General features: G+C 30.1%; 1 protein-coding gene and 1 long non-coding RNA gene across 4 annotated transcripts; one reads left to right on the forward strand and one right to left on the reverse strand.

Moving 5' to 3' along the window:
- Window positions 1–195: 195 nt before the first annotated feature.
- On the reverse strand, window positions 196–768 carry LOC105173821 (LOB domain-containing protein 22-like). The gene has a single exon (XM_011095702.2). The coding sequence runs from the start codon at window positions 766–768 to the stop codon at window positions 376–378; it is 393 nt and encodes a 130-aa protein (XP_011094004.1). The 3' UTR covers window positions 196–375.
- A 1,643-nt stretch (window positions 769–2,411) lies between these two features.
- Window positions 2,412–7,190, forward strand: LOC110012799 (uncharacterized). Of its 3 annotated transcripts, none has more exons than XR_016062786.1 (4): window positions 2,412–2,855; window positions 4,409–4,704; window positions 6,009–6,148; window positions 7,033–7,190. It is a non-coding gene; the product is annotated as an uncharacterized LOC110012799 (long non-coding RNA). The 3 variants fall into 3 exon arrangements; XR_016062787.1 differs by having other exon boundaries at window positions 4,576–4,704; XR_002287979.2 differs by having other exon boundaries at window positions 2,412–4,704.
- The last annotated feature ends 10,723 nt before the right edge of the window (window positions 7,191–17,913 follow it).

Below are 17,913 nucleotides of genomic sequence, written 5' to 3' on the forward strand. Positions count from 1 at the left end.
ATAATTAAATGTTATTCTTAATAACAATCTAGACTTTGAATCCGGAAACGTTGTATATAGTTTTTATATGCTTGATCCGTTTGTGGGTCCTATTCATGATCATTCGGGATTTGAGATTCTTGACACTCTTAATAATTTTGCCCAAAAAAAAAAAAAAAATAGACAAGCAAATTCTGGAAAACAAGATACGACCAATTATAGAAAGTAAAGTACAAAATTTTACTCAATCAAATCAAGAATACGCCATAAAATATTCAACAACAGATTCTACACACATTTCCATGATCCATTTGCTGCAAAACATATGCAGATCCAATGTTCAAACAAACATCAACACTCACACAAAAATAGAGATTTGTACTGATAAACCATTCATCAAACAGTAGAAGAACCAGGTTGATGATGATCATGATCATCATCTCCCTTGAAGAACTTCAGTTCTTTCTTGACCATGTCCAGCTCTTTCTTCACCTTCTCCATCTCGGCCCGCAGCCTCATCTCCACCTCGATGGGGCCGTGCACTGGATTCTCCCTCCTCATTCTCGCCTCCAGAATAAGGCTTTCCACAGTCTTCTCCCGCTCATTCTCCGCCACCGAGTTGAGTATCTTCACGGCGTTCTGAATCCCAAACAGCCTCTGCACGTTCTCGAAATCCTCAGCCCTTTCCAGCGGAAAGTACCGCCCGAGAACGCAGCTCTCGTCGCACCTCTTGCGCTGGTACCTGCACGCAGCGCAAGCGCCGGCCGGCATATCAAACTCCCCATTCATTTTCTGCCACGTACGTTTTTCTTCTCTTCTGCGGAGAATTGATTTTTATATGTATGGACAGATTGCGTTGTGCTGTAAAGGAATCCTGGTTTTCTCTTTTCTTGATTTCCTTCGCGGAGACAGCGTCATTGTAATAATTGCAGCTAATTAATTTAATTTAATTCTTGAATGTCTGGCCATAAAGACATGCACTCTAGAGAAATAAATGCAATTTTCATGTAAAATGCATATGGAGAAATTTTAATCTAAGTTTAAATTAATTATATAACAAGTGTAATATATTTATAATGTGATGGATGTATAGTTCATGAAAAATGACCAATAATAAATGACACTTGCATGGAAGAAATTTGCGTTCAAACCAAGAGGGCTGCTAACTTTTTGAAAGGGAGTGGGTGGTGGAAACAGTAATAATTAGGAATAATACTATTTAAGCTTGAAGAAAATTGAGAGGGGTATGGTAAAACAGAGATGAAATTTTGAATTATGGGGATAATAATATTCTAACAAGAATTAGATATGCAGGAGAAGCATTTAAGGAGTTGTGTGGGAATAGTTATGTATGCTCCTATTGACTGAATATCAAATGGTAGAAATTAAGTCATAGCTACAATTAAGTAACATATATATAGATTGAAGTCATCAATAGTACCAGAAATACGAATTGAATTTTGTATTCTTAATTTTCTTATTAAGTTTGTGAGCTTGGGCAATTCCATGAGCTTGGTGAAGACACGATTTCATGCCAGTTGCGACAATGAGGTATAACTTAAATGACCGAAGCTGAAACTCGGTAAGTAATTATAAGGTTATCATGATAGTCCTGTCAACATATGAATGTTGTTCTATTTTAATAATAAATATTGATAGTAATTATTAATTAGTTATAAGTACGTTATGTAATACTGATTTCTATAATTATTTTCTTAATGTTTGTGGTATGGAATAAAGGATGGATATATTTTAAGAGCATTGGGACGGAAGTCGAAAGCGAAGTGCCTTGATTGCGTGGTTTGAAGATGGAACTTCAAACGATCATAACTTTTGATCTGAAAGGAGTTGCAACGTGATTCACCTATTGTTTCGATCATCTTCTCGAGGAGAACCCAATCCTTGGTTGAGGGGCCACTGTTAGTCACAAAATTCTCATTTCGATTACTGATGGACGTTAGTCCTTGAACTTTTTTATTTTCAATTGACTTCAATTAAGTTTCATACTTTTTATAGTTGTCTTCCGGGCCTCATATTTAACAAGCTAGTTACCGTCACACATACGGTTCCTGCAAACATATAAAAAGAATTTTGGTGTAAGATGATAAGAAAAAAGAACAAATTATAATTATAAATTGTAATGAATATGGAGAACTAAGTTGAGAGAGAAATGTGGAGTATTGGGTATAGTTAAGAGAAAAAAAAATATATTATAAGATTATTAAAAAATATTGAAATTATTAATCTGACCAAAATTTTCAAAGGGAATAAATGAAATAAAGGGTAAATTTAAGTATTCAAAAATTGATGCCATAAAATATTTTTTTTTATAATAGTATAAATTATTGTTAGGATGTTAGGATATTTTTGGGTCGAAATTCTTTTATTTTTTAAATAGTTCAAAATTTAGTCTGTTTCGGGCTTGTTTTAATTAGACTAGAACTGCAATCTCTACGACTTAACTATATTCCGAACACAGGAAACTTTTCCGAACCGGCAAGAGAGGAAGAGAGAGCGAGTTCGTCAGTAACGGCAGAGAAGCCCCGACCGGTTCGGGGTTTATACTGCGACGTTTGTGGGTTACCCGCTGAGTACTGTGAGTTTGGACCCGATTTTGAGAAATGCAAGCCCTGGTTGATCAATAATGCGCCTCATGTTTACGCGGATCTTCTCAAAAGTTCCCCAAAACTACTGCCAGCTGATAATTTATTGTGGAAATATTTCTGATCTGATTTCCTAACTCTGAATTGGTGGTTGATTTTAAGAGGCTGGTGACGTACGTAGACGCTGATAAACTATCCGAACACCTCCGGTCCACTTCTGTCTCCCATGGTATATATATCACGGACACACATAAAGTACGTGGATGGGTATATGTATGTATCCACACCCTCACATATGTACATGCTTGGTGTGTGTGTGTGTGCGCGTTTGGAATTTCTGGTTTGTGTTTAATGTTTTCTCTTTTGATGTATTTATCCGTAGTAGTTGACTTACTTTTGCTGCTAATGTTGGGGGTCGACCACCACATATGATAATCCGATGCCCAGTTATATTTTGGAATTCTTTACAGCATAGTAGAGAGTCATGAAACAAGTGTTTGAATTTAGTTGATTTTTAGTATCCAGAAGATGTTCAATCTAATTCATGAGGATTTTGCACCCGAATAATATAAGATTTTGTGTAGTCTGCTGTTAAGAGAAGCTTTATACAACCTTCATGTAATGAGGTTGCCTCTCCATCATTTTTCTGTCTGTACGAATAGAAAGAGGAGGGTAATTCGGTTGCCTACGCCTGCATGCTGTGTGGCTTGTGGTGGGACTTGCAATTGATGTTGTTCACCTCACCTTCTGTGGTTTTATCTACAGAGTAAGTTGAACATTATTGATCAAGTGGGTAGCCCCTTGCTTTAACCAAGGCTTTTTAGGTGGAAAAAGACTTTCTTTCGTTCTTTGTTAGAATTAAATGGATACGGAACTCTGCTGAAACTGTGTATTCATTTTTTTCCGGAAGAATCTTTGCATGTCATGTCGCTATATAGATCACTTCTAGTTCTTTGAAAACATTGTACCTGTAGGAATATAACCAGGATTTGATTTGAGTAGCAAGAGAAGTGGCCTTAATTTGTACCTTTTCTTTTACAAATTCTTGTCAACACAATGAAATAAGTATTGAGAATTATTCACGGGGATTGAAATCAGGAACACTATGAATTATTATCTCCTTGGATCCGCCTTAGAAGTTAGACTGAGCGCACCCCTCCGATCAGCTTCAAGTTCCGCACATTCTCTAGGAGATAGGATATCATGTATGGACTTTATTTTAACCATAGTCCATAAATTCTGGGATTTGGCACATCCACTATTGGTGTTGCCTGTATCTGCACCAGCAGTTTATCACATGTACAATAGTTAAGAAGATGTACCTCCACAATGTGATTTTGTGGGATCCTTACAGGACCCTGCAACACACGGATTAATAGAAGTTCTAGCCTTCTTGTCCTGGCAATTACCTCCTGGATTTTTGCTAAAGATGATATGGCTCTATTTTGAGTTGTTGAGAAGTTGAGGACTATTATGCCTGTCGGGCCTATGGCATCTGTGAGCAGCTCATGATAAATTGGTGTAGCCTATGTCTTATAGGATTGCAAGCTACCAAAGCATGTATAACTCATGGTCTTCCTCTGCTCATGATTTCAAGCTATCACTGAAGCACGAAATTTGTGAGTTGTGCCCAAACTTGACTTCCCCATTCCGGTCTCAGCTGTATTTAAGCTGGATGTAGAAATTCAAGATAGTACCAGGCGCAGTTGAGATCATTGAATTGATAAAGTATAATTAGGCTTTTTCGGCTTGTAAGCATGTAACCGTTGAGATTAACAAACTTAGCATACTGGTTGAAGTAACAAGCGGAAACGATGATTTTGTAGGAGAAGCTGCAAGTTATTATTGAAAAGACGATCCCAAACAAGCGGAAATGCATCACTACTGTGAAAGGCTACATCTACGATTGCATCGTATTCTGAATTTGTGTGCATTTTGCTTCTTTTTATATGTTAATTAGTACAAAATAGCTCTTTAATGTTGCAACTTTCAGGGGTTAAAGATCAAGTAGGTTTTTTTCCAGTGGTGGGAGTTGCCTCTGCAAAGTTTTAAGCGAATGTCTTGTGACATACAGTGCTATCCCCAGATTTTGATCTTAATTTGCTGATTGAAATTGCTCCGGGTATGTGTTAAACTGCTAGACTTCAATGTAAGTTGTTGCACCTCATATTCATCATGCTACATTCTATGACTTGCTATTGCGATATCATTGTTTCTTCTTTTAATGTTTTGTTAATTAAAGTGAATTAGCACTTCTCTTAGCTCAATCCTCATTGAGTAACCACTAACTTGGTAACATTTTGATTTTAGATCACCACAACTTCGTCCAACTTACTCAATTGGTATGGTTGTGGGTTTGAGTCCCACAATATCCGCGTATGTCTGCCGTTATCATAGTTTCTTGTTTGAATGTAATCAATCTTATTAAATACTGAATGACTTAAATGAATTAAAAACAAAAACACTTGGTTTGAACTTGCAAGTCATCGTGTCGGCTGATTTGTGAAGTTGAGATTTCACTGCTATATGTGATGTTTATTTGCTATTTAAGCCTTATCCAAGTTACACTGTGTGCCTGTTTGTTTGTGTTTTCATTCACTTTTCATCATAATTCTTGAATTAAAAATTTTAATAGCTGAATCATCAATAAACACATTGAAAAATATGTGCTAAAAATTCAAGATTAAAATACTATGCAATTTTTTTTTTTTCACAAATTTATAATGAATACTTAATGTTATAAAAGTTGATGAACGTAGCAGCCCCACTAAGGAATCTTAATGATAGGTTTGTATTATGTATTGACGATTGCATTCATAAATTTCTAATGGAAATCCACCCGGAGGATTCAGATGAAGTATAATTAATTCAAGGGTAAAGTGCATGGCATTGTTCGGTACCTTTGTTCCAATTATTCCTTTGATTGTCAAAATTAGTAAATTATATAATTCTTTTGTTGACGTTAGCATTTTTCGTCCAATTCCTAATGAAAGAAAGTCAAGCGTCAATTCTAAATTTTCTAAAAGGGTGTAAATATAATTATAATTTTTTTTAAAAAATATAATTTTATATTTTTAGAGGGAGTTTAAATGTAATTAATTCTATATATTATAGTATATGAGTTGCAAGAATACTTTGAAATAAAATATCTTAATTACAAGCTATTATGATTTTTTTCGTATTTGTACAAAAAAAAATACATTTTTTTAGTTTGGAATGCTACGCTAATTGAAGCTATATTCTTCTAGTTTGGGACAATGTAGTTGGTTTTTATGAAGAGTAAATTACAACAAGAATTTTTGAGATTTGGTATAATTATAAATATTATTTTATTATTGACAAATTATCAATACCTTATTGATGTTACAAAAAATGGTTTCTCAAGGAAAAATGGTGATGAAAAAATGTTTCTTTCTTCTTTTACAGGTCTTGCTTTCTTTTCTTATTTGCTTAGTGTTTTTCTCCTCTCCTTCCTTTTGGTGGTGTTGGTGAGCTATTTATAGACGGGCTTGGAGCGAGCAGCTCGTATGCAAATCTTCAAGAGAGATCTTCTTTTGGTGGTGTTGGTGAGCTACTCTTGCTTTTCTCCAAGTTGTAGACTCCTGCTTCTCTGTAGACTTCTGTTTGTAAGACCTTCTCCACTTGATCACGTTCCTTAGGTCGTAAATTTTTGCTTTTACTGAGGTCATAGGTTTCTCGTTCTCACTTCAGTTCGTATGCCTCTAATTCTTCCTTAGGCCGAAGATGTTTTGTTCTCCCTCAGGTAGTAGATGTTTTTGTGTTTGCTCAGGTCATATACTTCTAGCTTTCTCTCAGGCCATAGATGTTTTGTGTTCTCCTCGTACACTCCCACTTCGTAGCCCTTTTACTTGGTAGCTCTTCTCACATTAAGTTAATAAATCATAATAGTATTATTATAACAGTATTATATTATTATAACATCCGTGATTTTCACGACCGTCTAATTGACAATGCCCAATTCCTTACTCTTCGTTAGGTTTTCGTCTATTTTATATGGTGTATTGACTAAAATGCCCTTGTAGACTAAGAATTGTAATTTTATTTATTTTTTAAAATTTTATGAATTTTTTATGGACTAAGTGGATTATTATTTTTTTATAATGTTTTTAAAATTTTTTCATCCACATCATTTTAATTTTTTTTATTATAATATCTTTTTTTTTAAAAAAAAAGACTTAATAACTCTAACCTCCTCACACATAATAAATAGTATAGATATAGATAAAATACACACATCAAACATGGTAAAATGGATGCTCAAACTTCTAAGTTTTTGTATTATTAAGTCAAATATATCCCGTTACTTGTATAATTACATTATTATGTGATTTTTTTAAGGTAATTACTTTATTATGCAATTGTTTTTTGTGTTAGAAAACAAAAATTATTACTATTATTATTATTAATCACATGTCTTTTAACGATGTAGGACCTAATTACAAGATGACAAAGTTCAAGATTGGGTAGTGGGGCATCAAGATTTTACATATTTGTACTCAAAAGATATAGCTTTATTGGATTTTTCCTTTGTGTTCCTATGAATTCAACATGTGTTTCAATCACGTTATAAAGAATCTTTTATTTAAATTCAATTTAATTTTAATTATATTTTTTTTAATTATACATAAAGTATATGAACGACAAATATATTACACTTGACAGTTCAAATCTGGTCAAACAGTCCAAATTAAAATTTCCACACATTGTAGTACGTTTTCTGTTTGTAGACATTTGCGTTTTGTGAGTTCCTATTTTTTTTTATTACCTCTTGCATAAATAATAAATAGTGTCACAAATGTCTGTCTGATTTTCTGTTTAAGGTACTTTACCTTATTACATTCATTTTTCACTAACATGAAAAACAAATCAATTAAACTTTCTGAAAATTCTCAAAAATATTACACATACTTAATTATTCTTATTACGTGGATCATGCATCACTACACGAAAATCAGGATTTAGAGATGGAAACTTTTGTCTCTAAAACAATAATTTATACCGTCGCTAAAAATAAATAATTGTAGAAAATTTTAAAATAAATAGCCGTAGAAAATTTCATCGCCGTACTTTGTAGCTGAAGGTCCATGGTTAAATTTTATTTAATAATTTAAAAAAATTGTTTCCCCACATTAAATTTGTCTCAACCTTATCAAAATTAAAATCAAATATTTTTCCGTCCCTAATTTTTAGTCTCTAATACCCTGTTTTTTTCGACTAACACTTTTGAACATGACGTACAATTTGATTACAACAACTCGCGGACAAGAAATACTTATTACTCGTATGTTGTATATTTACTATTTTTATAAATTGGTCAAAGCTTACACCCTTCACATGAGATAAGATATCAGATAATACTACAAGAAAGAAAATATTAGCTACTGTCAATATATGAAATAATAATATGAAAGTTGTCGTTTTAGTTTAGTAGTAAAAGTAAAACTTTAAATTATGAGGTACTAAGTTCATGTCGGTTTGGTCTACCTTCGATTAAGAATGTTCGCATAATCGAAGAAGAAGCATAATTGTGAGATAGGAAAAAAATGCAAGTTACCCTTTATGATATGAAAATGAATTAAAAAAAAAAAATCAAATTATCCCTCGTGTTTTGTAAAATAAAGCAAATTATTCCCTATCTAAATGGCTGATGAGAAGTAATTTGCATTATTTTTCAAAACACATGGAGATAACTTGCTCATTCTCTTTTTACAAGGGAATTTTTACTTATTTCACATATCATATTCGGGTAAATTATAATTAATTCTTTTGAGATGTATACCGGATAATTGTATAACAGAAGATAATACAAATTTTACATTACAAGGGAGCAGAACATTTATGGTAGAATACACTATAATAAAATGACTCAATAGCTCCAAAAATTTAGTGTTAAAATCAATTTCGAGTTAATTAGCAAGTAAAATTTTCATGGCTAACCTACATGATTTAGTATATATTTTAAACAATTTGTTGCTAAATTTATTAGCAAGTAAATACATATTTTGCATTAAACAATATAAATTAGTACGAAGATTTTTACTTATTAGATAGCTCCATGCTGATTTTTTCCGCAACTATTAAACCATTTTCTTTGTAGTAATATTAAATGCTGAAAAATTGTAATTTTGGTTGTGTAACTTAAATAGTGATAATTTTTGTTTGTTTGATTTTCAATTTTATGGTTAAGCCTTGTAATTTTAAAATAAAATAGTATATTAATAACAAAATCTGCTTGAAACACAAATTTTATCGAAATATGAGGTATCCACCAAAAGTTATCACTGATTTATGTACTAAGTGTTGCCATATATTTATTTATGTACTAAATGATAATATATGATCATAATGAACAAGTTTAGTAGTGACAAAAGTTAGTGTTCAATTACTATTGATAGTGACAAAAATTGTCGTATGGACAAGATTGCCACGTCATTTTAGTAATTTTCAATTATGACAATTCATCAATAATATTCTAATTTAGTGATTAAGGTTCATATTAAAGTTTTGTAAATTAATTCAAGATCATGGATTTGAGTTCCATCGAATGTGTGAGTATTTATTTTTTGTGAGTTATTGTAATTTATTTATTATTATTAGTCATTTTAATGTATTGATTGAATTAAAATATTATTTAATGAATTGAGATGTGTTATTATAATTTATTTAGTAAAAAAAAAAATGACAATTTAAATGTTGATGTGGACGTTCACTAAAAACAATAAAAAACCACTTGTTTTAGTAAGAAACTCGAGTAATTATGAATAAGGAAGAAATTATGTGTTCTAATATATACATATATTTAAGTTTTATTATAAAAAGGAGAAGATTAGTGATAAAACAAATTAAGTGGTAATTTTGATACTAATAATATATATTTAATGACAAGAATTTTGATAATGAATTTCATTTTTTTAATATGTGATAATTAGTTGTGTATATAATTTGTGACACATATACAATAACGTAAGATGTAGTGATAATAAATATTTATTGTCAATATACTTTGTACTATAGTAAATTATCATTATAGATATGTTACTATTTTTTATAGTAATAACTTCATATATAATTTTTATTATTAATAATTATATCATGACAAAAATCAAAATTACTATCAATATATATATATATATATATCTGTATATACATTTAGTGATAAAACTAAAAATATACTAGATACCTTATCATGAATATTATATTTTATTGCAATGCTTTCTTTCCTGTTTTACTGTATCTATAGTTATATACGTAGATTCTTTATTTTTGCACCATTTTGCGTATATATATATATACATATACATATTTGAATATATAAGTTATTTAACGTTTTCGTCATCTAATTTTTTAAAATAGTTTATTTGCTCCTATAAATATTTTTAAAATATTGGTGATTTTAGTTTTGTTTTCGCTTGAAAAGTACATATGTCTTTCATGTGATATTTTAAAATTGGGCTTTTGTTCCTATTAATTCATTTCTACCAGCATTTTTATCCTTTGACTTTTTCGGGTAAAATTTTGATCTTGTACTTTTTTTTTTTTTAAATTTTTGCCATTTCAATCCTTTTCTTTTTTTTTAATTCACTCTTCTGGTCAATGAAATTGAACTTCGACAAACAGAATAATTGAAATCGCAAAACGTAAAAGTACGTAGAATCAAATGCTACTCTGAAAAAAATTAAAAGACGAAAATATGAATTAATCTAAATTACGATAACAAAAAATATATATAATCCTATTATGTATACAAAACAAGAAGAGGTGTGTATGTGGAGATTGTGTGGAAGTATGGAAAGATTTGTGGTAGTGTGTCTAAGCTATTTTTGTACTTAGGTTGCTTTTGTTGGACATGAGAAGGAAGAGGATGGCATGTGCATTAATGTGAAAAATCTTGTGAATAGATTTTGATGCTGTGTGTGAGTGATGGGACTGTTTCTGAATCACTGATGAGCTTTTGTGGGCTACACCTCTCCATCATCTCATCCCCATAAAGATATGCACTATCTATATATCTATCTACTCATTAAAAAAAATACTGTTTGAACTAAAAGAAAATTTGCAATTCACTTCAATTTTATGTATGAATTTCAAATATTTCGTATGATTATAAATATTTTATTATTATTTAAAAATTAAAAATACTTTTCTGATTTTTATATTCGTGTAACAATAAACTCATTCTATTCTGTTAGGTTTTTATTTAATTTTTATGATAAAATATCTAAAATACCCTTTTGAATGATTTATTATAATTTTATAAAATATGTTTATAAATTAATATTCTTAATGAATCATTTACTTAACCCACCCTAATAATATTTTTTTATTTTTCAAATACTTATTTTTAAAAAAAAAAAATCATAAGGTAAAGTAGCAATTTTTACCTCACCATCTGTAACTACATAATTATTTTTTATTTTGAGGAGTATTTGTAATTTTCAAACAATAAGGGAATATTTACAATTATGTCACATCTCATGAGAGATAGCTATATTTTACTTCAATTTTACTTATTATGGATTAAATCGTGGTAAATAATTATTATTAATTATAATAAAATAAAATTAATACAAAAATTTAAATTATATATCCACCATGAAAACTATGTTCTTGCCATGGTTATGAACCATTGGAAATACTTTTGTCCTAGTTTTTACTCATGATAAATATTTTAGTCATATTCATAAAAATCACGCCCAACAACTGTTGCGTGACCAGAGTCAATGACTATTTGCTAGATTTATTTATTTTTAATCATGATAATTAATCATGATTAGAAATTAAATTTCTTTTAGTGTAAACCAAATTTAATCAACATATTTAACATTTCCTTTAACAAAACGAGCATAGGATTAGGCATTTTATAGAACGACTTATTACAGTCAAACAAAATTAATATAAATTTTAGATTTTGACCACGATCATTCCAAATTTGTTATAATTTTAGCTATGGCTAAAATATTTATCATAATTTTTTATTATGCCAAATAATTTGACACTACTTACAAAAACAACGATTAATAATCTTTATGCAATTATGGTTAATTAATATTCATTATAATTTTTTTACTTCTGACTATGACAAGTCATATTCCTTCTGATGCATGGTCGCTCCTAGTTGAGGAAGTCATTTTTGTTTAAATATGAAGGAATTGTGGGAGATATTTTTTTAAGAAATAGTTAAATTAAAAACGTACTAGAATTATATAAGAATATAAATAATAATTAAATATAAATATAGTTATGATTATGTGTTTTAATAGTATATATTTTGAGAAAAAACATTATATAAGAAAGTGAGAATATTTTATTGACAATAGAAACCCAACACATATAGTGAAAGATTTTAATTAGGTTGGGTGCTAACTTTATGACCTAACTTGGATTGTGAAAATGATTCTAACAAATAAAACCAAACATATTGAAAGATTTTAACTAAGTCGGAAGCTACCTTTATGACCCACCAAAAATAAGATGCACCCACGTCCACTTGTTTAAGTATTCTTTTTTGTAATTATGGTCATCGTCACATGCGATATTTGCGAGTATATAAAAAAATTTATAGTGTGATATAGAATTGTGAAAAATAAACAAATATGCTGTGATGAGAGAAGAAAAAGAGAAGTCCGTAAGAAGAAAGAAAGGCTGAGTGAGGTTAAAGAGGTAAAATAAATTATAACTATGAGTTTATTAATTATATATCATAATTTTATATTTATATTTTGAGATTTGTGAATTTGTTAAGTTTTAGCAAGTTGAAAGGTGTTTTTGTAAGATTATTATTATTATTATTATTATTTTATTTCTCGTTTCAGAATAGTGTCTCGTTACAATTACGCCACCAGCACAATAGGTATATTAGACCTAATCTCCATTGAGTCGAGCATTATGGATTGATTCATAATACATTCACATAAAATATTGGTGAAAAAATCAAGTGACAATCTTAAAATTGTTATGAAGTATATATATCAAGTTATAAGAATCTTGATACGTCACACTATAATCATTAACGATAAAACTTGTGTATAAAATTATCACTATGGACAATTGGTGATACGTTTATAGTGACACCACAATATTGGTTGCCACTATTTATGTTTCACAAATTAGTTGTGTTTTTATAATTTTTGTTCAACATCTTCTTTGTTGCTAATTTTTACTAACCAATGATAACTTTTACAAAATAATTAGGTGAACTACATGGAGCATCTTTGAAATTTGACATAATTATAAATACCCGCTTATTTTTTAAAAAATTATGGATGATATTTTTTTAATATTTTATGAAATTATGTAATTCTTAGATGGAAGCTCAGAATTGTCAATTTTATTTTTATTGTATTGGTGTTTTTTTTCTTTTCGATGAAAAATTTGAAAACATATCGGGCAAGGTAGATGGAAATTTTTATAATTGTAAAATAATTATTTAGTCGTAAAATTTTCAAAATATTCTAATAATAAATAAAATTATAATTTATAGTCTACGAGAATATTCTGTCAGTTCATCATAAAAAATGAATAAAAAGCAAATGAAGACTAACGGATGGGACTAAATGTTAGACGATCATTAAAATCAGAGAGTATTGGTAATTTTTCAAACAATGAGAGAGTTTTTATAATTATACAACAAACTTTTGAAGAGCTCGTTGTAATTTACTAATTAGTTATAACTATTAAAATTAAAAAACTCAGTCTCCATAGTGACAAATCATAAATTCTTATTGCTTAATTAATACATATAAATTAGTTACAACATTATTTACTCTTTTCTCTTTTTGCACAGTTGTGCTTCAAGTGGTGCAGATAATTAAAGTCCAACCAAATAAAATTTCAAATGTCTTCTAACTAGCAATGTTTCACGTGCACAATGACAGCCATGATACTCTTTCCATTGCCAAGATTTTCTTGGTACAACCTATTGGATATGGAACCAAAGAAAGACCAACCCTCCATACCCATTTATTCGGTTCTTTCTCTTTTGTCTGAATCGAACCTAACCATCACTATTTCTATAGTATTATGAGTTCGTCTCATGAAGTTCTTTGTTTAAGGTTCAACGAAATGTCACCCCAAGTCAATTATTAATACCACCACGTTTTTACTATTTTTCTTTAATTCAATAAACAACCTATTCTATACTGTCGGTGCTAGTTTTCTACATGGACTTGCATGTGTAACACAATTTTGAAATAATTTTTGAGTGTAACTGATCCGGACGAGGGACCGAGGTCATTTTGAGGATAGTCCAGATCAGGTGTTTGGAATTTAAAAAGATCGTTAGATTTGTCGGGTAATCTTCATAAAAAAGTTTTTGATACTTAGGTTACTCTGTGAGATCGGAAGAAAATCTTATAATGTTAGTGTAAAAGTAATAAAATGCTTGTATGGGTGCACGTGGCATGATCTCAAGCTCTCAAGACAGAGCGATCAACGATCCTAATTTCGGTTTGTTGACTGACTTGACCAGATAAATAATATGCAAATCTCAGTCCTATTCAGATATTTTAGCTTAACTGGGGTAAGGGAGGGGGGTATTCCAGTCCTTTTGTAAGTGTAACTAAGAAAAAAGCTTAATAGTTTTATCACATGTTCTTATTCAGGCCTAACATGCTTATGAAATAAAATTAAACTTTCATAAATTTCATACCTTGATTTGACCGCTTACCGTCATTTTCACGCTCTCGATTTTTTGGACTTCTTCCAACCACACTACTTCAATAAATGATTTGAACATACTTGGCTCATTCAACAATAAATACGGTAAGATGTCTAAAATACATCAAGATTCGAGGTAGAATATCAATATGGAGAGATTGATCAGGTAAAATTAAGAAATGCTATAATTCTTAATATTATGATAAATAATGAGTGTCGAATCTACCGGATATATTTTTCTACTAAAAACTTGTGAAAGTGATGAGTAGGGTTGAATTTACAGAGATTGGTTTCAAATTAATTCTTTTTAAGAGTAGAAAAAAGGGGGGGTTGTTTAAAATCTAAATCTAAAGCTAAATAGGAGAAAGAGAGAGGATAAATATGAGAAAGACATTTCAATTTAAAGATGGAACTATGCTCAATTCTACAGTTAATCATAGATGCAAAGACGAAAATCATTCATGATAGATAAATTGGTTATGGTTATTGGTACAACTTAACAACCTCACATTTTCTTACGCCCGTTGACTAAATTCCTAGTCAGTAAATAACCTTGGAACGTCCTCAAGATTTAATTTACCAACAACATTAAGGATTAAGAAATACACAATTCTAACCAATAAATTCCTACAATAATTTATTTGAGTTAGATTGTGCATTCCCCACAATATAATCGAAAACTTCTACATGATCAATTATATTTTGTTACCACTAGTTATTGAATTAAATAAATAATTACAAATTTACAACTTCAATTGTCTAGGCAAATATTCTTGACAATGAATTACAATACCTATTATTCATAAATCAGATTATTTGTAATAAAAGCACAGAGACCAACACAAATACCAATATAAATGAAAGTAGAAAGCATAAATTAGATCTCACAATTCATCGAAATTAAACATTCACCAAGTCTTTAACCGGAAATAAAAGAACTAGTCTAGCATGCTAATGAGAGAACAAATAAAAGAAGAAGAGAAAATATTATAGAAAAACGCAGAGAATATCCCCCATAATGAGAGATCAAAAGATATCTACATTGTGAATTACATCACATATATATACTAACTAGTTACCTAATTCTACTAGAACTAAAAGACTTAAGGAAGTAAAATTAATATCCTAAATAAATTCCTCCAGCTAAAGTAGTTTTCAATCAGCCAAAGGAGTCACATTTCGCCTCAAATTTTCCAAATTTCATTTCTTGAACTTCCTTTTTCAATAGTATTTCACATGAATGTATATACAGTGTATTTGTAACAGTAGTGTCTTGTTTTATTATTTCATCTGAATATGTTCGTTGATTTAAAAATATTTATATATTAAATTAGCACTTGAGTTTAAATATATTAAATTGTGTAATCATGAATAAAAAAAATCACATGATTATGCACTGTTTTTGTAATATATATATATATATATATATATATGTATATACTATATGTGGTTGAAATCCACAAGTATCATTTTAATTTGACAATACGTATACATAGGTTGTCCACTTCCAGCCCAAATCTTTGCTTGGGACCTGAGAATATATCCATGCCTTGTTTATTTTTGGATAAACATATAGCATCCAAGGGATTTATTGCAACACTGTAGTTGCACAAATTAGTAGTAATATAGCATGATACACACACACACACACATACATGAGATCGAGCTGAGTGCAAGATTTCACACACACATGTAAGATTTTTGCACGAGTACTAGCTAGTGATGAGTTGGATATGTGTGGCTGGCTCTATCCAAATTAATGGGCACTGCCATTTATTGACAATACAGTTCATAATGGTGTGAGATGCATGGTGGTTTGAGGAAAAGGAGAAAAGGAGAGATTTTCCATGCATGCATGTCAGTAATTTACTACACACCATTGCTCGCTCATGTACTAAACTTTGGAAAGTGTTGTGGACATGATGTTTGCAGTCATAAACTCATGAAATGTGCTCCACTTTGAATTTTCTTCTTTTGTCCATTTCACAATTGCATTCTCCAATTAATTAATCAGGTAATTATGTAATTATTTTTATCTTAATATCTATACATATATATAACACTAATATATATGTGTTGTTCCTTAATTAATTCACAAATATTATACATATATATGTATGTGTGTGTGTTTGAAAATATGGAGCTAACTAAATTATTTGTTGTTTCATATAATTAAAAGTAGAATGGGAACAATGAATGTAGGAGATTTTTCTTTGCCTTTATAATCTTTTTATGTATGATATTTGTTATTTTATTTTAACTGGTCATGACTAGCAACTTGGCAGTGGATAATTTTCTTTGGTTCTTCTAAGGTGGGAAGTCGTGTTTTTTTTTTTTTTTTTTGTCTCGTAACTTAGGCTTATTATATTTTTTGATTTTATTTCTCACAAATTTTTTTTAAAACAACTCCATAACTTGTAAAATGTCTTATTTTTAGTTTTTCTGCTAGTTTTCATTAGGAAATTGATGGAAAAAAGCCACATGCAACTCATATCGTAGTTATCTTTTTAGAATTGAGGAAAATGGTCACATGACTTGCACCTTATTTTTCCGTCAATTTAATAATGAAGTTAGTGGAGTACAAAAAGTGAAAAGTTTTTAATGGTAGAGGAATATTTTCAATAATTCTATAAGCAATGTGATTAAAAGTGTACACCGTCTGAATTATGGGATGAGAAATATAAGGAGTATTTATGTAAATAGACCTAAACTTAGAATTTGTCGATGTAATTTACTCTATTAGATAGAGATATAATGCTAAAATTGTTTATCAAGACAGATGAGCATTTTGGTCCATTATTTTAGTAAAATCATCACGATAGAGCATGCTTAGTTATAATTTTGGTCCTGTCAAAATAGAAAGTATTTTTCTTTCTAAAAAAGAAAGGAATTATCGAGTCTCGCCAGATGTATAAATATTTATCTTATTTAATATCAATCTATTATGATGCGAGTTCTTTTGCTTATGATATTTATATTTACCCAAGAAAAAAAAAAAGAATGAAACATAGGGATTGGATTGATGGCACCAATTAAATAAAAGGGGCACATTTAGGACCGATTTCTCTAGAAAATTACAACTTACTGAAAATTGATCATTGGATTGGGAATTTCCGATCTTCCGACCATACACTGTTAATGTGGACTTTTAAATATTAAAGATGAGACACTTCATGCATGCGTATGTGGAATATTATATATATAGACAGTATAAAATTTTTACTGTTCGGATTTTCAAAAGGCCCCATCCAACATCTTTTCCGGAGAATCCAAATTCTTCATTTTGTACAATTTTCCAGCAAGCTGTACAATTTTCGGTGAAATTTGTACTAATTGTGCAGTTTTTTAAGAGTACATTGCAGGCACTTCCTCTAAAGTTTGTGAATTATAAATATTTTATCGTTGTTTATGATCAAGATTGGACGGACGATTTTTCAAGAGATGGAGGTTTGGAATCCTGAATGATTATTCCAAATGTTTGGTGGTTCCTGAGAAGAGGAAAGCACGTTAGGCTAGCCGGGATGGTCCCCAGCAATGACCTTCTGATGTCTAAGTCAATTCAAGTTTGAGATGGTGAATAGCGATCGATCTCAAGCATTAAATGGGATAGCGAGTAATAAACACGTCTCAGCATAAAAACAATAACATGGGGGTA

This window comes from Sesamum indicum, linkage group LG11, assembly GCF_026168435.1.
Source record: "Sesamum indicum cultivar Baizhima isolate 11 linkage group LG11, ASM2616843v1, whole genome shotgun sequence".
Taxonomy (NCBI): Eukaryota; Viridiplantae; Streptophyta; class Magnoliopsida; order Lamiales; family Pedaliaceae; genus Sesamum; species Sesamum indicum.

What these genes read in the sequence shown, in the direction of transcription:
- LOC105173821 (XM_011095702.2), bottom strand. Translation starts at nt 768, where the DNA reads ATGAATGGGGAGTTTGATATGCCGGCCGGCGCTTGCGCTGCGTGCAGG.